Source organism: Poecile atricapillus, chromosome 1 (assembly GCF_030490865.1).
Source record: "Poecile atricapillus isolate bPoeAtr1 chromosome 1, bPoeAtr1.hap1, whole genome shotgun sequence".
Classification (NCBI taxonomy): Eukaryota; Metazoa; Chordata; class Aves; order Passeriformes; family Paridae; genus Poecile; species Poecile atricapillus.
The window spans coordinates 72698573-72721287 of record NC_081249.1 but is presented as its reverse complement, the minus strand read 5'-3'; the positions used below and the strand labels follow the sequence as shown (position 1 = coordinate 72721287).

The 22715-nt window shown below is 40.6% G+C and overlaps 1 protein-coding gene across 1 annotated transcript; it reads right to left on the bottom strand.

The window, feature by feature from the left end:
• Window positions 1-800: 800 nt before the first annotated feature.
• On the bottom strand, window positions 801-18158 carry CENPJ (centromere protein J). The gene is made up of 17 exons (XM_058829733.1): window positions 18076-18158; window positions 16223-16733; window positions 15137-15260; window positions 14118-14348; window positions 13322-13466; window positions 12068-12173; window positions 10165-11770; window positions 7436-7568; window positions 6443-6608; window positions 5152-5391; window positions 4441-4540; window positions 3159-3253; window positions 2381-2479; window positions 2135-2275; window positions 1944-2028; window positions 1730-1850; window positions 801-1124 (listed from the first exon to the last, which is right to left on the bottom strand). Exons 2-17 carry the CDS (start codon window positions 16598-16600, stop codon window positions 932-934), a joined length of 3963 nt encoding a protein of 1320 aa, XP_058685716.1. The 5' UTR covers window positions 16601-16733; window positions 18076-18158; the 3' UTR covers window positions 801-931.
• Window positions 18159-22715: the final 4557 nt, after the last annotated feature.

Below are 22715 nucleotides of genomic sequence, written 5' to 3'. Positions count from 1 at the left end.
CCCAGTAAAGCAGCCTCTTGCTGTTCCGAGGGAACCTGCTGTGCTTCAGTCTGTGCTCATACACACAGAGCCTTGCACACATTTCTCCCTTCAAGTTCCCATGAAAGCAAGGGTCCAAAGCTGACCTCGGTGCCCAGGCACAATGGGACAAGCAGTGGAAGGATCCTGCCACACTTGCAGGTACATATTCTGGTACTAACCAGACATGGCCTAAGTGCAGTGACAAATACTCCAGAGCTCAGGCTCGTACGCATTTTCAAAATGTTTTCATTTAAGAAAGACCAAAACCCCATTGTTTGTCACCCATCTTGAAAGCGACTAGCCCTGAATTATGTAACAGCAGCTGTTTGAGCAGTTTGACCCAAAAGGCTTAAAAATACCTGTTAGGTGAGAAAACTGGATGAGATGACTTTTGGTAATTTTGTGGTGTTTCTGAGTAGCTTGGAGAATGTACCTGTTCCCCAGTCTCACCTGTGCTAGGCCTGTGAGTACAGAACAGCAGTTTATAGAACAGACACTGCAGTCTGCTAATGCTGTTACCGCCTAAGTCTGAGATGAAGAAAAGAAGATGATGAAGGAGAGAGAAAAGCCCAAGACTGCCATTCCTTTGGTCTTTTAAGTCAAGCAGTAAGTAAACTGATGTCTAAAATAAGGTGTGGTCTACAGCTGTTAGTGTTCACTGACAGCTGATTTAAAAAGCACCCTTTTAATGCCACATGGCTGAATACTGAATCAATGAACTGTTTCTTAAATGAAATGGGAATAAAGAACTAGGAAAAGCTCTGATGTAGTAGCACCCAATGAAAAATAAATTTATTTAGAGAAAACTATAAATAATATATACACAACAAACTTTAAGCATTTTCACTTGTTTACAGAAATGTACATTATTTCTGCTGATGTGGTAACACTTCAACATTTTTGACATGGTCTACACCTTAGTGTCCATGATAATATTACCATCCTTGTCCTTTACTCTGACTCTCCCAGAGACATACTTGGTTTCCTGCTGTCCATTCATGTACACAGTCTTGACAGTCCCATCTGGATACTCCCGTCTCTTAAACTGTGATGTGTGGAGTTCTCGCTGGCCATTATTGAACTCTATAGTTTTGCTTCCATCTCTACATTAAAGAGGAAAAAAACCCCAAGGATTATGCACTGGTATAAGATCAGTCTCAGAACAAGCATCAGATGTGTAAGCCTAAATGAAGGAAGATTTTAAGAATAGTATTTGTGGAAAAATCTGTTCAATATCTTAGTGATTCATACTCAAAAACCTGTTTCTGCAAAACTGATACAACTTCTTTATACTTCAGAGCCTCCATTGCACTTTATCTGCCTCAAATCCATCACTAGAGTACAAGGGAAGTTTCAAACTTGGTCTTTTGAGCACTCTCAGTTATCTGCTCTCAGTCACACCTGCTCCCAACAACAGCCAGGTTCCTAGTTATTTTTTCTAGAATTATGTACAAATAGAGAAGTCTCCTAGGTTGGGGTATGAGACAATACAGTGTCTTTATGCCTTTTCCATGTACAAAAAAAAAAACAAACAACACAACCAACCCAAACCTTGAGTAGTAAGTATGTGTTCACAGTACAGTCCATTGAAATGTAAACCTTCAGGAGCTGTAGAAACACACCTGGCACCTGAGAGTGCCCCTGTCCCTGAGCCCCAGGTGTTCCCATCCCCTGCCCAGGCCAGAGGACCCAAGAAGGAAAAGCTCACCGCTGCACACGAACAATGGTGCCATCAGGAAAGATACTTTCTTCTTGGCCATCTGTAAATAAATTCTTAATTGTTTGATCAGGGAAGGTTATTTCCTTCTTGCCATCAGGATAATGCTTCTCTGAAATGTATTTTGAGATCATACGCTTATTACATAAATACATATCTATATATGGGCAATAATTCCAAAAGTTGGGTTGGATAATTTATTTACCTATTTGTCCATTTGAAAACTGCAAGACCTCTAAGCCATCAGAGTATGTAGTGTGAGTAGTCTTAGCATCAGCATAGTAATAAATCTGCAGGCAACAGTTGAGATTTAGTGTAACTAATGAGAAGTTTTAAATGAATGTACACATGCAGATAAACAAGTATTTTTGGAAAATGCAGATACAGGATACCTACCACTGTTTGATCAGGCATAATCTGCTTCACATCCCCATTGAAGAAGGTTATAGTTACAGTCTTCCCATCAGAGCCCACTTTTTTCTGTGTTCCATTTGGGAAAAATATAAGGTGACAGCCATTTTTCAGAACTTTCTCAACCTAATGAAAACACAAGCAAGGTCAGCATTGAGCCCTCACACGCATGTTCTCATCTTCCTCAACAGCCATCTTCCAGAATTTCCAAGTGCCAAGCTCTCATTTTACCTTTCCATCAGGATAAGCAGTTTCTCTCTGTATCTCTTCACTGCCTGTAAATGCAGGAGCAGATGGTAGTGACACATAAGCTTCATTAGGAGAGGTATCCTGAGATGACAAGCGAAAACTCAAATCAAGCTTTGTCTTTATATGCTTTTTTTCCTAGGCTGATACGTATTTTAGGAAACAAGGAGCATCACAGAAGGAAGATGAGTATGGGGAGGCATAAACACAATCTGGGGTTTAAGCAACTCCAAGTATAATTCAAGTGCTACAAGAGATGGAGACTGAGCAATCATTGTTTATCTGTGGTCAGTGGACTGAAGTGGAATTCAGTGATGTGCTGTAATACAGTGCTCAATTTACTTCAGAAATCCATGTCATGGTACAAAACAAGTTCTCTAATGCCTAAGTATAACCTACAGCAATTAATGTAAGAATTAATTAAACTATTTAAAAGATCCTTGCATAGTTGCCCTACGTGGAGCATATGAACATCCATCTTTCTTCAGTCCTCCCAAAAGGTAAAACATTTTGCAAAATTCAGAAGAGCAGGCAATTATTTTTTTTTTCCTGAGCTAAAGAATAACACAACTACTAGGCAAAGGTAAAACACTCCTCATTGACTGGTACACAGCCATTTTCTGTTACGACAATAAAAGTTCAAGAACATAAATAGAAGAATCAACAGTCTCATCAGTCACCCTCCAGGCACTCATTTGCTATTATATTTTAGGCTTTTTTTCCTCCTGATTTGAAAATCAAATCAAGACACAGGATTTACTACCATAGAAGTCTGAGCAGAATCTTCTAGTGCTGTCAGTGCCTCAGAGTTGTTTCTGTCATTAGCAGGTCCTGATGCAGGTGTTCTCGAAAGTTTTCCTACTGAGACACAAGTAACAGTTAAATTGGACTGAGAAATTAAAGTATGATGTAAGAGTTACAATTATATAGGAATTCAAGCTGTATAGGACACCCACATTCTACTGCAGTAGAAACTGAAAGTGAGATATTTATTAAAAGAATAGGCACATGCCCAGAAAAGAATCAATCACTGCCATTGCTTTGTGTGTCAGCAAGAAGCTAGAACTGAAGAATTGTTACAGTGGACATTTATTGCACTTCCTCTCCTATTTTATCTCTGTACATTTACAAAGGATTTGCCTCTCCTAGAAATTTAGACAACTTTATTAGTTATGCATTATAATGAACAAAGGAAGATGAATATCAGCTTTTAACAGGAACTGATCAGCGTATTTTTTCCATGTCTCTCCTATCAAATTACCAAAATAAAACTACCTTCAATTCTGGAACATACTCCTCTAACAGATAACATGATGGTCAGATGAGCTGTCAGAGGTGTCAAGAAAGTACCCTGCAGTTACTTTCCATAGGTGATCATCCCCTAGGAAGGCAGACAGCCTTTGCTCCTAACTGTGAACAAGGAACACCTGCCACAGCATTGCTCATGTGATCACAGATCCTGGTAACAGAAGGTTCTGAAGAGACACAGCAGTTCTGATGCTATCAACACACTCAGATAGACATTAGGAAGAAATCCTTCACTGTCAGGGTGATGAGGGACTGAAACAGGTTGCCCAGAGAAGCTGAGGATGCTCTGTTCCTGGAACAGTCCAAGGCCAGGCTAGATGGGGCTCTGAACACCCTGGTCCAATGGAAAGTGTCCCTGCCCATGGCAAGGGGTTGGAACTGTATGATCTTTGAGGTCCTTTCCAACCCAAACCCTTCTGTGACTCTGATCTAACCAACATCTGCAGCTTGGAGAACACCAATGTCAGTAATGAATGTAATTTTTGATTACAGAAAGCAGCTTCTGCAGTGCTCCAGACCAATCAAGTATGACCAGAAGCATTTTTCATTCCAAAATTGGTCACATCACAGCTCTCTCCAGAATCCCACCCTATGAGGTATTTATCCATATGCTCAAGCCTGTGGCAGCTCCCACTCTATCTCCTTTTGATGTGGTGATGTACTCCACAAAGCTAAACTTCACATTCATTTTATTTTAAAGACTTAACAGAATTCTCTGCATAGACAAGTATTTTTACCTTTTGCCTGTGAATAACTTTTGCCATTTATCTTGCTGCATTTCTGTACTAGAAGAAGCGGAGATGCAGTTCGACTTCTTGGGCCTCTATTTGGTAGACACTAAAAGAAAGGAAGTATTTGTGGTTTATGTGACATAAAATCCTAACTGTTCATACAGACTCAACAAAATTTATATGACATGAAATTCACTGGAAACTTTCTTCACAAACTATACAGTTTTGAGACTTGATCAACAGAAGGGCTTGCGTGAAGTAGCCCAAGCTGCACTTCAGAGCTCTTCCTCCATCAGCTGCCTTGCTATCAACAACTCCAGAATGTTAATTTGATGCAAGTAGATCCCGAGTAATAGTTATAGTTTCAAAACCTAACATAACTGTTTAGACAATCATGAACTGCTTGGTTTGTCTGGTTCATCCCAAAGGGGCAGAGGTTCACAGGTTAGATTCCATCAATTATTTTTCTTTCATACTTTCATCCTTTTTAATTTCCAAGATCAGTTCCTCAACAAAAGGGATGCTACACATTGTGCGCATTGACACTTGCAGAGAATATGACATGAACAAAAATCTGTCTGTCACCACTAGTACAGTCCCCAAATCAGTAAATTAAAAGTAAACAGCTAAGTTGTAGCTATTAGAGTCCAAGTATGTAACAGGAGACTCACCAGTATTGACACAAATGCATTTAAAGCACTAAGATTAATAACTTACAGATTCTGCTCTATTTAGACTCATCCCAGAATTTTCTATTTTCTTCTTGCTTCCAGCAGCTTCTACTTTCTTCCAGGCTTCTAGACGAAACTTCTCCATAATTCTGATTTCCTCTTTTAGCTCAAAATTCTCGTTTACTAAAGCTTCTATTTGATCTTTCAGGCGTCGATGGGTGGTTGACCATTTTGCCTCTTTTCGTTTTAGATCTTCCTGTAACTCTGCAATCTGCTGTTTTAAAGCCTTAGAAAAATGCATGTTTATAAAGAGTTTGCATTTTTAATATAGTAAAATATATTTTAGTTTCCAATAGAAATACAAACACAAGCAAAAAGGGCACAAGTGGCAAAAAAGTCAAATCAGCTTAATAGTGCAGGGGTGAAAGGAAAGGAAGAGTTTTCTTTCCTATTTACTTTAGACTATCAAATTTATAAGCTCTAGTACAATCACAGGAATTGTTTTTCTTGCTTTCTTGGCATCCTTTACACTTCCTAGATTGGCCAGTACAAATACACATGAGACAAAAACACAAAATCATTAATACTGCTCTTGGAGGGCCCTTTAAAAATCTTGGCACAGGAAAACATGGAGGACACAATCACACAAAACACGTGTAAATCTGCCTAGTTTAGCAAATGTCAATTCAGTTTTTTGAAGTAAGGGAAATTTGTAGGGAAGGAAGAGGGAAATCCCTGTGTGGTGTTTAATATGGCTTGTTTATATGTATCATGTACTATACATCCTAACAATGAAGGAACAAACAGATCTTGTTCCTTACATTGCTGATACCTAAAGACCTATAAGTGATAATATAATGTAACTTTGAAAATTGTAGATTACTGCATAGACTGTACAAGAGTTATAGACAGAATAAACCCCATGTGGAGTTCTAATTTGTGTTCTGATCCACAACCATGAATAAAAACCTACAACTTAATATTTTAACTTCAGACATTTTGTTTCAAAGTTGAAGATCATTCTATCAGTCACCAGCAGTTTTTAGTATATAAATGTGACAAAAAGATTTGCTCATGAGGAGTTTTTGCCTTAAAACCGTCAAACAACATTGTGAAAACTGTAGTTCCCTTCCTCAATTAGAATAATTTAGATTGGAATAAAAACTTTAAGATCATGGAGTCCAACTGTTAATCCAACACTGCCAAGTTCACTATTAACCCACATCTGTGAGCAGCTCCCATCTTGAAAGCACTTGAACTAAGTTAGAATTTAGTTCTTGACTGCCTTTAAGTGAACTTGCATATTCCTGGACTAGAATAATAATACACTCTTATACCTGAATTTCATCCCGTTCTTTTTTATCTGGAATTGCTCTAGCTTCTGTGGTGTATTTTTCAAAAACTTTACGCTCCTTCTGCAGTTTTTTAATTTCCTTTTTTTTATATTCTTCTATTTCAGCCAGTTCTTGGACTTTCTTCTGTTCAAAGTCTGCAATTTCTTTCCTGTAATTATGAAACAAAGTTGTTGCTTTAGCCAAAATCTCCTTCATATCTGGATTTTACAAAAGAAAGTGAAGACTCAGTATTTTGTGGTCACAGGTTGCAATTCAGCAACTATTGCCCCCAGGAAGACTTACATAGAAACGGTATTACTTATTTAAGGAGTAAGAACTGTCACACAGTGGGTGTTTGAAGTCCAACAGTATATATTTTTACATCTTCTATTCACAAACATTATCCTGACTTTAGAAAAGCTTTGGCTAAAATCTTACTCCATTCTTCAAAACATTAGAACATCATCCCCCAAAAGCACCAAAGAATCTGCTAATAGGAGGTCAAAAAATAAACATTACCCAAAGACACAATGCTGTTCCCAAACAAAACAAAGGTGGCTGTGGTAGGAACAGATGTGCCCCATTTATGTCATCAGAGGTAATTATTCTGTTCTATATGCTACCTATAAATGACCCAGTTCAAATTAAAAAATTCTCAGTGTGTACACACAAATACCAAATCCAAAGCAAAAGCATTAAGACTAGTTCTGCAGGGCCAGTTTTGGATTGTGTTAACCTTTAGAACAAAAGTATACTTTCTCCGAAATACAGCCTTTAGGGACATCATATTAACTGAGCAGAGGTTCTTAATACTATAAATTGTGTGTAATAATTACAGTTTAATACACACATAGGGCAACAACTTGTATCTAGACCTATCCCCACTGTTATTGGAACACATGAATTGTTTACCTGTGCTGTTGGTAACTGGAAATTAGGAGAGTCTGCAACACACTATGGAAGCGAATGCACCAAAACGTTTCAATTAAAAATTACCTGATACTTGCCAGGGCGTGCTCTCTTTCTTCACGGAGTTTAGTCAGAGTTGTGTTTTCAGCTCGGAATCTCTCAATTTCATTTTCCAACTCGGCAAGTCTCTCTCTCAGTAGTTGGGATGGAACAGTGTTTCCTGTCAAAGCACAGCCACATGCACATTATCTAAATGGCATTCATTAGACTGAAGTAAACAATTATCACACACCAGCTTAAAATTTGTTAAAAAAAAAGAAAAAACAAGTAAATATTATTTTAGAGGCATCAGTAATTTTGTAAAAAACTTCTACTATCCCAATAACACAGAAGTTATGTTTTAAAACACTTAGCACTATTTACTCAATACTTCAAATATGGAGTAGATCCATCGCTTCTGCAGTACTTTTAAGTAGTGAATGTATCTTTCATCTTGGTAGAACTAAAGCTGTATTTGGAAGTGGAACGTGAAGGGCTTCATGTCAAACCAGAGAAATAAAATGAAGGTATAAGGGTGTAATGAGTGCATATGGCACATGTCTAGGTACATACCATTTATATGTGCCAGGTACATGTATGATGGGTATATCAAACAGGAAAGTTTATGGTTGTAAATTTTTTCAAGTTTTAGTCACTACAAAGTCTGTTCACACCCATCCCTGATGGGGAATCTATTGCAGAGTTTGATAATAGAGAGGGGTTTTTGCAGGCTTTTTTCCCATCCCAGTTTGCTGTTCAGTCATTACTTAAGAATCTCCAGGGTTTCAGAGTCTGAGTATGCAACAGAATAGACAAAATACTGATGTTGCTGTGTAAGTGGTTTCCTTTCTCACCCTTAAATATTCTGAAATGCTGTAAAAAAAAACCCTACCCTCCCCCTCATTTTCTATGAAAACAAATCCTTCAACTTGGCATTTTTCTAGCCTTTTGTGACAGCCAACATGTCTCTCCCTTCTTGCCACTTTAGCCCACCACAGGTAGTTCCCTGCTTGCAAAAGTGGTTTCAGCCAGATGCAGCAGTCACACTTAAGTTTTTCTTAATTCATATTTATGCTAAGATGCTGATATCAAGTGAGGCCTGTGTTTCACCCTCAGGTCTGTCACTGGTCACCACAGAGAAGAGATCAGTGCCTGCCCCTCCTCTTCCTCTCATAAGGAAGCTGCAGACTGCAATGAGGTCTCTTCTCAGTCTCTTCTTCTCCAGGCTGAACAGACCAAGTGACCTCAGCCATTCCTCGTATGGTTTCCCCTCCAGACCCTTCATCATCTTCGTTGCCCTCCTTTGGACACTCTCCAATAGTTTAATGTCTTTTTTATACTGTGGCACCCAGAACTGCCCCCAGCACTGAGGTGAGGCTGCCCCAGCTCAGAGCAGAGCAGGACAATCCCCTCCCTTGCCCGGCTGTGATGCTGTGCCTGATGCCCCCCAGGACAGGGTTGGCCCTCCTGGCTGCCAGGGCACTGCTGCCTCATGTTCAACCTTCTGCCAGCCAGGACCCCCAGGTCCCTTTGTGCAGCGCTGCTCTCCTGCATCTCATCCCCCAGTACATCCAGGGCTGCCTCATCCCAGGTACAGAATCTGGCAGCTGTCCTTGCTAAACTTCATCTGGTTGGTGATAGCCCAGCCCTCCAATTTGTCCAGGTCTCTCTACATGGCCTTCCTGCCTTCAAGAGAGTCAACAGCTCCTCCCAATTTAGCATGGTTGGCAAACTTGCTTAGTATTCCTTCCAGTTCTGTGTCCAAGTCATTTATGAAGATGTTGAAGTGCACAGGGCAGAGAATAGAACCCCATGGAACCCCAGTAGTGACAGGTCACCAGCCTGATGTCACCCCATTCCCTGTAACTCTTTGTGCCTGACCTGTAAGCCAGTTGCTCACCCATCACATGATGTGTTTGTGAATGCTGGACATTTTGTCCAGAAGGGCACTGAGAGAGATGAAATCAAAGGCTTTACTGAAATCCAAAAAGATTGCATCAACTGGCTTACCATAAAAACCTAAACAAAATCCTAAACATTCAGTGGAGCAGATTCTGAAACCAAGATCACAACCAGACAAAATATTTAAATACTATGCTGTGCCATCATGCTGTCACTGAACAACTCCATTTTTAATGATAGCAGAAATGCAACAGCTGCAACAGGGGGTTTTAGAGTCAGTCCTGCACAGACTGTAACCATATAGATGAAATCAAACTTGGGCAAAGCAGAAAAATGAATCCACATTTCCTATATTCCATGTCAACTCTGTGGATACTATACTACTCTCAGACAAATCTGCCGCTCCCTTATATATCATAAGAGGAAAAAAATTAACCTAGCAGTGAATAGTATTACCCTACTGTGGTGTAAATTCACTGTGGTGGAAAGGAATGTACCACTTCATTTTCAGCTTGCCCTTGATACTTTCCTTCATTCAGAAACAGTGATCAAGCAGCTTCAGATCAAGTTACTTCAATGAGCTGAAGCCTCCAGAGGGAAGGGAAAAAAAAAATCCCATGAATTAAATAAACAGATTTTTAAACAGAAGTTTTTGCCAATCAGATTTCATTCTGCAAGCTCTGTAATTTTTAGATCTGGCATAAGACATGCAACCAGAGATGTAGGGGAAGATTAGGGCCATTGCTTGCAGTAGAAGTCTGTACTTAAACCCTTTGGTGTAATTTCAGCTTGGAGCTTAAGCACCAGTGGGGAAGACTTGTCAATACGCCTTCCTCACCACTTCCTACCAGTGTTCTACCTTGCTGTTCTCTCACCTCCCAGCTTCGGTTCCACATTTGATTTGGTTTCACGCTCTGGATGGCAGCCTGCCTTCTGCTTTGGCTTCAGTGAAGGAAAGAGTTTCATCATCAGGTTTGATACAGGAGGTCCATTTGAATCACTGTTCACTGCAGACTCTTTGGACATTTCATCTTTCTTTGAGGCAACTTTTCTCTTTATGGCTTTATCTGGGACAATTGTATCATTCTTAAAGGAAAAGTCCATCTGCAAAGGTGTTTTAGTGTATTTTTCAGGTAAATCAATGATGTTTTCATCAAGATCACTCCATGTTCTTTCATCATCAAACTCAAACTCATTCCTGTTTATACACAACATGCTTCTGTGATCATCTGTAACTTTTCTAATCTTTTGCTTTGACAGTGCACTGCAATCTTTGTCTGACAAGCCAAGGTCAGCATCTCCATTTTTGCTCTCTTTACTGATGTCTGTAACAGAACTTCCACAATCAAAAAATTCTGGATCACTTTCTCTGTGGTTCGCAAGGGCTGTCTTAGCATCTTTGTTGGCATGCTTCAATGTGGCCCCAAATTCACTCTCAGAATCTGTAGTAATATCACCACTGCCCTCACTCTTATCTTCATTGACAATCCAGTGGTTATTTTTTAAAGCAGGAGCTGCTTTCATGGAAGAAGCTGAGAATATTACACCATCTGTTTTACTCAATGGATCCTTCATTCTAAAATCTGTTCCTGAATTTGAGGCTGTATGCATAACTGGGCTATCATTTATATTTTCAGGTGCCACACAGTCTGCCTTTTTATTTCTCTCATTTGTAAGTTCGACTGCCAGCGCTTTGACTTGCTGCTGTGTTGCCTTGATAGGAGTAGAAGACATCCTACGGCCTTTTAAAGTTTGGTCTCGTTCCAAGATCCTTTGCACAAATGAGGAATTACTTGAGAAAGATATTTCATCTGCAGCTTGTTCGAGAAACAAAAATTCATCTAATTCTAGGTTCTCTTTTTCTTTTTCTTTTTCCCACTTCTCTAGTTTATTCTGAAATGAAAGTTCAAAAGACAGTTCTGAATCTTTTACAGGGTGACCCTTGGGACATTTAGAATTATAAAAGGCACTAGTCAGTTCTTGAGACAACTGAGACTTTTCTGCACCAGGTACTTTGGTGTTGATTTTGCCAGTGTTAGCAAATTCTCCTCTGTTCTCTTTATTTTCTATTTTGTTATTAATTTCTGACGGGTATGAATCTCTCATCTGTCCATCATAATTTTTTCCTGATTGCATTCTTGTTTCTAATGGCAAGACATTTTCTCCATTGTGATTCCTGAGTACCACTGTCTTCAGAATAGGACAATGTTTTACTTTATTGGGATGGTTGTATTTTTTACATGGTGCAAAAGGATTTTCAGAAACCAGTTCTTTGCCAAGAGGCACAGTTTTCTTCTGTATTTGTGATCTGTGTGCTTTAATAACATTTCTATCATCTGAAGCCCTTTCTTGAAGTTTTGAGGTGTTTTCTCCAAGTTTTGTCATTTTAGACTTGGCGTTAGTGAATCTTGTTAAACCTTCTCCTCGTTTCAGGAAGGGTCTCTTCACCACTGGTTTTTGGACAGCTGATCCATTTGTCTCCTGAAAATGAGTAAAGAAAAGCAAATGATAAAATGTTAAAAAGCTCCTCACACAGTTTGAAGATTGCTTCAAATAAATCCCACATACCAGTAGAAATTTACATGGTACCTTTCTACTGGATTTCTGAAGACCTAAGCAAGTGGAGTACTTGGGGCTTATAATTTTTAAGAATGTGAATGTTGCATTCAGTGGTATCTTTCCCTGCTAGCATCTTCCTTGTACACTTTTAAAGCACCTATCACATATTTGCACAATATATAAAGAAGAATGAAGGTTTTTAAAGTAATAATAAATAACCTGTAACTTCTGGTTTTGCTCCAGACGCTGTTCTTCCAGTTGTATCTGCTCTTCCAAGAATTCTTCAAAAGTTTGTTTCTTCTCATGTATTGCAGCTTTAATAGGTCTAGAGAAATTACAAAAACAACTTTTACAATTCTGTATAAAATAACTATGTTTAACATCATTGGTATTCAAAGACCTAAGGTGTAATTGCATAAAAGATGACAAATTCTGAGGTGCTTCAGGCATTAATTTAATCTGAGAAATTAATTTTAATACTACATGTTTATCCAATCCCTGCAATAATTAACATACATATCTAAAAGACACTGTATGCAGGTTTTTTCTTTCACTGCTTTTCTTAATGACCCTTTCGTTCAGACAAATCACCAAACTTCCACTCATAGTTTAATCACACTGCCAATTCCTACAGTATCACCTTTCCACTCAGCAATACTACTGAGATTACATTCCCTGTCTCCCCCTTTGATACTCCTCCTCCTTCACAGGAGTGCTGGGTCTGGCTGGCATGGAATGAGCTTTTTCACAGCTATTTTGGCTTTGAGACTACAACAGCACTGATAACATAATAAATATTTAGCTGTTACTGAACCCTGCTTGTACAGCAACAAGGCTTTCTTTGCTTTTTCATGCTGCTGTCCCCCCCAGGAAGCAGGCTGGGGGAAGACTCCAGGGAAGACACAGCCACATTTCATAGAATCACATAATCACAGAATGGTTTGCATTGGAAAGGACTTTAAAGATCATCTTGTTCCAACCTCCCCACCCCCCTGCAGTGGGCAGGGACACCTTCCACTAGGCCAGGCTGCTCACTCAGACCCCCATTCATTCTGGACTTGAACATTTCAAAGAATCCTAACTCATAATAAACTAAAGTCACATCCTTGCCCTCCTCCCTCTCATTACTACTTTCAGCATGTAACAGCGGATAGGACATTGTAATAAATCAAACTGGGAACAGCAATCATAACTGCTTATACACCCAGCTATACTGAAAGGTGCTTCTAAAGCTGTCATTACCCCAGGATGCACACACACCTCTTCATCCTACACACAACATTTCATCTTTCATAGCACAAGCAATTCAATGTGGTAAGAGCCTCTCTTACCACAGGTCTCCACAGTACCTAGACAAATCAAATCCTTTGTTAAGAAATTGCACGAATTCAGAGTATCAGACTCTTTCAATCAGGACTCAGAATTCAACCAAACTTGTGTAACTTGATAAAAATTGCACATAGTCTGAATTACCTTTCCTCTGTATTAGTCAATAAATGTTCACCTCCACTGGAATTTTCAGACACGTCTGCGCTTGCCACACCTAAAGGATCAATGTGATTATCTTCACTCTCCATTAATAATTCCATCTTTTTTTCTGGACACCACATGTTTTTTCCTGTGAAAGTAACAGATTGGGGTTTTTTTCATCTCAACAACAAATCAGTTTTCAGCACATACTTTAAACAGCATTCAGGTCAGGTGAAAACCAGAAGGGAGCTTCATGGCCATATGATCTGAATTCCTACAAAAAACAGTCCTAAGATTTCCCCAAATTAATTCTTATTTGAATTTGCACTTTCTTTTTAAAGGAACAAGCAATTAAGCATTTAAAAAATTTCCACAGACCTTAAATAATCTGTTCTGATTGCTCATCTGCTTTGCTACTGTTAATGTATGGCTTAAAAACATAACTGAACAAATTTTGATGTCTGCTGTACTGATGAGCCTTCTTATCAAGCTGTTTCCCACAAATATATGCATAAATTGAGAAGAATTTGATTTTTGACATGCTGTTTTTAACCAAACTCTAATGGACAACAACAGGAATATTCTGAAGTCTGTAAGCTGTCAGTGAACAAACCAACATACCAAGTAAACCAACAAAAATCATAAAACATTCAAAATAAGTAGCAGAAAATTGTTCTCAGTGACAAGGGGGGAAAAAAGCACCACACAGCAAGTTATCTTTCTGTAAATGACTAAGCAGTAATGTATCTGTCTTCCTAGTTTTTCAAACAATTTGGCCTTTTCAGAGGCACACACAGACCTTGCTTTTCACAGGCAGACACTTCTGAAAGATTATTCTTCAAAGATGAGGTGCATTCTCTGTTGAGCTTTTGTAAAGAGTCGTTGTCTTGTGTATGGGAAGAAACAACCAGAGCATTAGCTCTGTCTTCAAAGATACTCTGATATCCAGACGATGCCAACTGAGAGGAAGGTGCTAAGCCTGTAGAATGCCCAGGTCTTAGCTTTTGACTTTCAGCCATTACAGTATAACCTTGAAATGAGAAGGAATAAAATGCCTGCGTCATTCTATTTGTATCACAAAACTACTGCTCCACGGGAGAAAAGAAATGGCACTGAAGGGCAGCATTGATCAGGCAGCCTCCAACCTTATGTCACTGACCAACAATAAGTGACAAGGCAATCTTGATTTTCTTCTCCTAAAATAAGCTCTAATTTAATCTTCTCAGGTAGGCAGAGTGGAAGAAAGGCAATCATTTAAGTCAGGTTGGACTGACACAGCCAAGAGCAGAATGTACCCTCCCTCAGCTCTAAAAGCTTTTCCCAGCCAAGAGCTGTCCCCTCTCCTTGCACCCAGCAAACAAGACCGGAAAAATGATACAGGTTACAAGTACTTGTTTTTAAATACAGATCAGCTCTCTATTCTAGTTCAGTTCATCACCTGAATGTGGTATGTGTGAGCACAAACAAGGAGGGACCACTTCACTTGGCTACACTGAAAGCTTAAAGCAATCAAAAGTACTGTGAGAAGTGGCTAATAAGAAAGGAAAGTAATTGTTTTATACTTTGAAGCAAGGGCTCCCATCACAGCACATATTGATCAAGTTACAATTACACCTGGCATTTTATAAAAATAGGACAATATTCCTTCTTCAGTAGCACTCAACTTTCAGGCACTGAAGCAATGCAGCATTTATCTTTAACTGATCAAGCAATCTTCAAATGAAGAACACAGAAGACACGTTCAGATTTTAACTGGAAAATGAGCTTAAATTTCTCAGTTTATACAAAGTACATCATGTTCTTTCTTTTTCAACTTACCAAGAGCTGCTGGCTGGCCAGATACCATGCTAAGTAGTTTCTGCTGCTCTTCCATTAACCTTTGAAGCTGTTCCATCTGTTGTTTCTTTAGCTGTTCTTGTTTCTGCTGTTGCAATTCCTTCAGCTTTTCAAACAAATAAATAAATAATTAGAGGCTAGGTTTATTTAGAATGTACCATAAAATTATTTTGTTATAGACTGTCAGTAACTTTCTAAGGACACTTAATAATTCCTCTTAAGATACCAATAAATCAGCTAATATTTATTTAGCCACTGATTGATACTACTGATAATATTTTAAAAGTGGGTAAGTATTCTCCTATCACATAAAATACAGAAGAAAACTTTTATAGCACCTGGTAATTCATGGAATTCTACTCTGGAGAGACACACATAGCTGCTGGCAGAGTGGACAAAGACTTCTTTGACCCTAACAGCAAGATCTAAAGTGCTGCTGAAGGCTTACAGTTTGTATCCAGTAATTGGCAAGAGCTTTAAGTGAACACACAGCCACTTACAGTGAATTGACTGACACACTTGCATTAGAAAAAAAAAACCAGTAACATAACAGCATTATAATTCCAGGCCTTTTTTTATTCTGTCTTGGATACTTTATCACATTCAACACTAACATACCTCCTCATCTAAACAGAACCTGGTATGTCACACCTACTTTGAGAACTAACAAAAGATGTTGCTATAGATACAAGAACATTCAACTCCAGTGTGTTGTGAATATCTGTGGCCAAGCACTACCACTGTAATGACCAGCACCCCATTTCCACAGCCTCAAGTGAAGAAACATTGTATGCACCTTTCCAGGTAAAATGATTTTGAGAACGATTTCACATTAAACTGTAACTTTTGCCACCTGGAAACAACAGTAGTTACACTCTCAGTAAACGCACATCATGAGGAGGACACAAACTTTCATGTGAGCCTAACTGGAATTTAGGATTTGCTCTTTAAGCTTGCTGTGGCCTACACGTTGCAGGGTTCGCTTACTTACAGGCATGACAAATCATATGCAGTAACAAAATAAATCTTACTGTAAGTATGACAAGGAATTCTAGGTATATTTATTACCTGTTCAAGCTTTTGTAAGAGTGGATCACTGTGACTGCATTTCTTCTGGCCATCCACTTCACCACTGACTAAGTCTGGTTTAGAGCTTTCTAGGTTTCCAGCTGCTGCTGGAAAAGGTGTTCCAGTGGTACATTGCTGGAGTGTCTGAGAGCTGGCAGACTCTTCACACAGGGAGTCATCACTTACAGAACAGCTGTCTGAAAGGTGCTGCACTTCTTCAGGTAAAGCTGTGGTGTTTCCAAGTCCAGGTAACAAATTTTCCTTCTTGAAGTTCAAACCAGTAAAACTAGGACCTAATAGGACTCCAGCATGGGAACTATTGAACATCCAGTGTGCACTGAAGTTTTGCTCACCGCTCAGATTTTCAACAGTTGGCATCTTGCAAATTGTATTCCAATTTCTATTCTGATCAGCATTAACACAATAATATTACGTTCTGTAGGGTTAAGACAATATAACTTTCAGAGTTCCAGGTAGTTGGTATGGATGGTTATCTATCTACTTCTAGCACCTAGAAATTAAGCAGATAAACAAAATCAGAAATCTACAATAATAGATTCCTAGTTAAAGAAAGTTACTGTCTTATAACCAACCTAGTGTACTTATAAAAATAAGTCATAATCAATAGAAACAATTTGGACAACAAATAACAAACACTTTCTGTGCAGAAAATCAACATAATCCAACTCGTAATCATATTATTTGAGTGCAGCTAATATAATCTCAAATACCATAAAGCTGTACATAATATTTCCTTCAGTAGTACTGAGGGATTCAAAATTTCTTTTAAACACTTGCAACAAAAGAAATTATTTGATGAGCTGAGAGATCTCCACCACATGACCTTCGTATTAATGCAAAGTTTCAGATATGTCCATCTAAATAGAAACACTCTACTGCACATATTTCAATGCAACACTTATCATTTTCATGTCTTCCTTAGTTTCTCGCGGAAACGCTACAACTATGCTGCCTGTTATCTTCCTTCTCCCAAAAAGCTTCTTTAAAATCCATCCAAAGGAAACTTTAAATACAGCAACTTATCCTACAAGTGCCATAGCACGTGAATGAATTCATGTAGGAAGGAGACCCAAAGTGATTTCCTCACTTAGGCAGAAAAAGACACAACTGCTGCTGGTGACAGTGTGGCAGCAGGAGCCGGGCCCCTCAGCCGTACTTCCTCAAACTAATCCCAGGGCAAATAATTCTCTGCCTGTGCATGTGGTGTGCCAGGGGGAATACAGAGGACAGAAGGGGCCAGGGCACCAAGGGCAGACAACCACAGCAGCCCAGGTTCAAGAGCCCTGCTTATCAGGAAATGACTACTTATAGCTTCCTCATTCCCAAGAGATCAGTTCATGCCAGCTCTCAACTTTCCCGCAGTAAAAATACTTATGCTTCCAGCCCGAGTTTGAAACCGCGACTGGGAGAAACGCTATAGAAATGTTTCATATAGAAATGACTGCTTTCTGTTTTGAGATGCTAAAGGGAAGTTTCCCAGCGAGGTGCAGATTCCTGCAGTGGCAAATTTAAGACTGCGAGTTTCACATTCTGTTTTACCCATCCCCTTTCGGAGACCCTCTGGACGCCGCCTGCCAGTCTAAACCTCCCCGTGAAATTCACAGCACCAGCACCTTCGTGCCAACCGGAGCAGCCGGCAGGGATCAGGCTGATTCCTCCCGGGAAGGGGAGGAGGGGCAGAGGGACCCCCACAGAGGTCGACATCGCGGAGAGGAGCACAGCCCTGCTGCTCAGCCGAGCCGAGGCGTCGGGCCCAGCGCCCTCCTTCCCTCACCGACACCGCCCTCACAGAGCACGCCCCAAGCGCACCCCCGGCCCCGAGGCACCCGCACCACGACAGCTCCGATCCGCGAACCCTCGCATACAGCGAGGTAGGTGCCCCGGCGCCGCTCCTCAGGTCGCCACCGCAACCGCGCTCAGCTCCGACTGCCACAGCCTTCTCTTTCTATTACAAACCTGCCGCCATCGCACAGCCTCCCGGCGCCACAGGCGGGCACCGCCCCGACGCCCTGCATGCCGGGAGCTGTAGTTCGAGCGCCGCAGGACCGCCTCGCAGGTAGCCGGGGAATGCAGCGGAGTGCGACTACAGCTCCCGAGAGCCTCCGCGGCGGGAAGGCCGTTGATGGGCACCCACAGCGGCGGCCGTGCCCCGGTTCGTGCGGGCGGGAAGCGGCGGCGGGATCCGCTCCGGGACCGCGGCTCTCCCTGGCTCCCGAAGGCCGCTCCCGGCCGCTCCCGGGCTGGCCCTTTGCGGAGGTCCCCTGGGGCAGCGCCGCTCTGCTGCTGAGGAGAGGCTGCGGACAGTGTGCTTTAGCTGCGGTTATCCGTAGTCTTTTAAACTTTAAACAGCAGCGGGACGGGAGGAACGCAAAGATAAGTAGGCAAAAGGCACCCCCAGGCTTTGTGACATTTTGTGCTTTAGGCACGCTCTGTCTTACTGAGAGAAATTATTGTTTTCCTCTAAACTCCGGAAGGCGGTAGAGCGTCACGCTGCAGGCGGGGGGAGCGCGCTCGGCTGTGTCCTGGAGCTGCGGCTCCTGTGGGCAGGCCCGACACCGAGCTCGGGGCGCTGTGAGCCCGGGACAGCCTTCTCCGGTGCCTCCATCAGTTCTAACTTTCGCTGTTTCTTTCTGTAGCCCCATAGGGCTCCTTCTGATGTACTGCCACCGTTTTTCCTGGACTTCGGTTTAGCAAGGTACAAATACAGTGTCTACACGGTTGTCCTCAGACAATCTTCATTAGCACTGACAAACTAATGTGCTAGAATATAGAAGGGTTTGTACTTGTGTCTTTCTAAACCATAGCATCACATTCAGCCCCTTTGACACCTTTAGTAGGAAAATACTAGTAGAGAGGTTCTTAAAAATGAAAATGCCAGACTTGCCAATACGTCAAGCAATATAGCCAATTTATTAATTTGCGTTGACTACATATTGTTGAAGGTCTGTTGTTGGATGATAGAAATTTATTTTTGGCTCCCTCTACGTGCTAAAAATATAATCTGTTACTGGCAGTGGTGTTGAATTTGTGGTTTGATCATGAAGTACAGGCTTGAGGGTTTGTGTGAAATCCTTTTGAGGCTGTTGGGACCCTAAGGATCCCCACCAATGTAAATTGTAAGAATTAAAGCAAGGAAAATTGTCAGCACTTAGACTTTGCATAACTTCCTTATTAGATGCTGCAACAACGCGGTATTCCAGTTATAAAAGTTTCTATTAGCAGCTAATCAATCCTGAACACACAGACTTAAATAGTTTTAATTTAAATACAAATTCTGATTTTGAATTTTATACACTTTGCCATTCAAAACTAGTAAAGCCAAACACTGCTAAAATTCTTAAGAAATGTCTTTCTCTAGGGAAATAGGAGAAAAGGGCCCACTATCCAGTGATAGCATTAATCGATAAAGAGAGAGATCAGGGAGACTCTTCCTCACTCAAGCTACAGAAAAGCTGCTGGGTACATGCTTTGAACAGGTTTTAACTCAAATTCCTGATCTCTGTCAGGTATTCCAAAATTCATAGGCTCATAGAATATCCTGAGTTGGAAGGAACCTACAAGGACCATCAGGTCCAGCTCCTGGCCCTGCACAGTGATTCAAAGGCACATACTGACTGCACAGCAGGTCCTGTAAAGTAAGACAGCTTTACTGGCGCCCAGAGATCATGCAGGGGTTAGCACCTCCATGTGCACATCTGACTGATGTTCATTTTACACAGGCTTTTATACTTTAAAGTTCTGGCATCTGCCCTTGTTTGTTTGCTTATCTAAAAGCTGCAGCTTTAAGGGTTGGGGTCTTACATAACTTGTGGTTTCTTTATCCTAGGGCTACAATCACAGTACATAATTCCTATCTAACACATCCATCACATTCACCTAACTGCTATTATGCTCTTCTATAACTGTGCTTTATTGATTCTTCTTGATTCTCTATTGATTCTTCATGATTTATTCTTCTATTTTCTATCTGTGAAAATGAACCCTAGGACTTTGCATTTGTCTAGCCTTTTGCTACAGCCAACATGCCTCTCCCTTCTTACCACTTTCAAGCCCAGGCTTGAACTGGCTACAGTCAGACCCAGCAGTTACACTTAAATGTTTTGCTAATTCATACCTATGCTACAGTGCTTATGTCACTTACCTCAGGTGAGGCCTGTGTTTCAGCAGGACCATCCCCAAGAATCACACCGCATGCCTGAGAGCAGTGTCCAAATGCTTCTTGAACTCTGCCAGGCTGGTGCTGTGACCACTTTTCGTGGGGAGCCTGTTCCAGTACCCAAACACCCTCTGGGTAAAGAAGGTTTTTCTAATACCCAGCCTAAACCTCCCCTGACACAACCTGAGGCCATTCCCTCAGGTCCTGTCAGCACAGAGAAGAGATCAGTGCCTGCCCCTCCTCTTCCCCTCACAAGGAACTGCAGACTGCAGAGATCTCCCCTCCAGGCTGAACAGACCAAGTGACACCAGCTGCTCTTCATAAGGCTTCCCCTCAAGGCCCTTCACCATACCTGTGGCCCTCCTTTGGATACTCTCTTATAGTTTATTGTCTTTCTTATATTGTGGCACCCAGAACTGCACATGGGACTCAAGGTGAGGCCACACCTGCTCAAAGCAGAGCGGGACGGTCCTCTCCCTCAGCTGGAGAACACTGTGAGAGACAATTTTGAAAGCTTCACTGAACTCCAAAAAGATTACATCAGCTGGCTTCCCTTGATCAGCTAGGTGGGTTACCTTGTCATAAAAAGAAATGAAGTTTGTCAAGCAGGACTTTCTCCTCATGAACCCATGCTGGCTGTGACTGATGACTGCATTGTCCCATTTTGTGTGTGTGTGTGAGCAGAGAGTACTTTTATGCCAAAAACACTGGTAATGCAAAAACAACCAACCAAAAATAAGAACCACAATATATAGGTATATATTGACCTCATGTGCCCTTTGATCTGTTATCTATCTGACCTAAATGCACCTGCTGCCATCATAGAGTTGGCAGTTCCATCAGGTGTATAGCATATACAGACATGGGTAAAATTGTATCTCATAGTGTTGATTTTCCAGGTTTTAATAAAAACCCAAATTCAAATGGAGTATGTTTCTCTCTCTCCTTGACTAACAACTTAATTTTTAGCTAATAATTTATATTATTCCACAGTAGCTGTCCACCTGAGTTCCTTTTTACTGCGCTGAAGAAACAATGCATACATTGAAAATCAAATAGGTCAGAGAGTAAGAAAACAAACATACCCCTTAAATGTAGTGAAAGTATCATGCTCTAGATCTCAGCCTAGAATTACCTCAGGGTAATATGTTTTGTTGGACTTGTTTTTTATCTGAAACCTTATCCTAATCATGTTTTCTCAACTTGGCCCTTGATAATAATCTTATATGAGATTGTCAAGTGCTGATGTCATGGCCATTTAAACATTTCCTCTGCATTGTCACTGTCTCTTGATTTATTCTCTTTCTGCACTAAGACAGAATCTTTTGGCAGGGTTGATGCAAAGGTTTTATTTACCTTGTAAATGCTTTGGCACAATTTGACCAATAATTTTAAAGCCAGAAGGACCTATCGGGTAGTTAAGTTATTTGGGTTTAGTCTAAAGAAAATGTTCTAATAAATGTTTCCCCATTTGCACATACATAGGGCAGAAAAATGTGAATTAGGAAATGAGCACAAGTACTTCAAACAGCAGCTGCTTTCCTTTATTTCCTTTTTTTTTGCCATCTTTAGTGTAGGTGTTGTTTATTTTTAGAAGGATAGAAGCTTAATCAGAATTTTCAGACTATGTGGAGCTCTCATTAAGACAGAGAAAAGGTACTTTGGTTCCAAGTAGCCTCTGCAAGAGAGAGAGAAGTTTACCATAAGATGTTTTTGCAAAGCACAAGAACTGCGTTCCTTTCACATTAGCTTTGAACAAGCAGCTTCTGATTTCTTCTGCCTCATCCTGCAAGTGCAGGATGTATTTAGAGGGGCCAAGTATTCTACAGTGTCAACTCTGTCCAGTTATCTCACAAATAAAATTGCTTGGCCTTAGGTCACTGTGGAAAATTTACATCATCAGGTAGCCTTTTCAGAAATATAAATAGAGCAAAAGTCTTTACCAGTGACACTGATACAAACCCTCTGAATGAGATACAGACACAGTGCACTGGGATCCAAACATTCATTGGTGAAAAAACTTATGAATTTGAAAACCTGAATGTTTTGTTTTACAAGCATGTGTTCTCTTCATACTAGTTACTGTAGCATTAGCAGGGTGTCTGCATTAGTTTGGCTTGGAGCAGTAATGCAGTTTAAGCAAAATCAAGAGCTGCCTAAGGTTGATTAAGTTCTCAGAGTAGTTTTGAAGCATACCCTCTGAAATGCCTTTCAGAGAAAATTAAACTGTGCCCTGTGCTTCAAATAAGCTTAATAGGGGCATTGTTTTTGGCTTGTTCTGTCTGAACCCACCCAGTCATAAGACCAGCTAGCTTG

Bases quoted from the DNA above. Each gene is read 5' to 3' on its own strand.
- CENPJ (XM_058829733.1), bottom strand. From the start codon at position 16,600: ATGCCAACTGTTGAAAATCTGAGCGGTGAGCAAAACTTCAGTGCACAC. The intron at 6,609-7,435 runs GTAATTTTTAAT...TCATAATTACAG, and splicing joins CACGCCCTGGCAAGTATCAG to GAAAGAAATTGCAGACTTTG. The intron at 1,125-1,729 runs GTGAGCTTTTCC...TCTTTAATGTAG, and splicing joins ACCATTGTTCGTGTGCAGCG to AGATGGAAGCAAAACTATAG.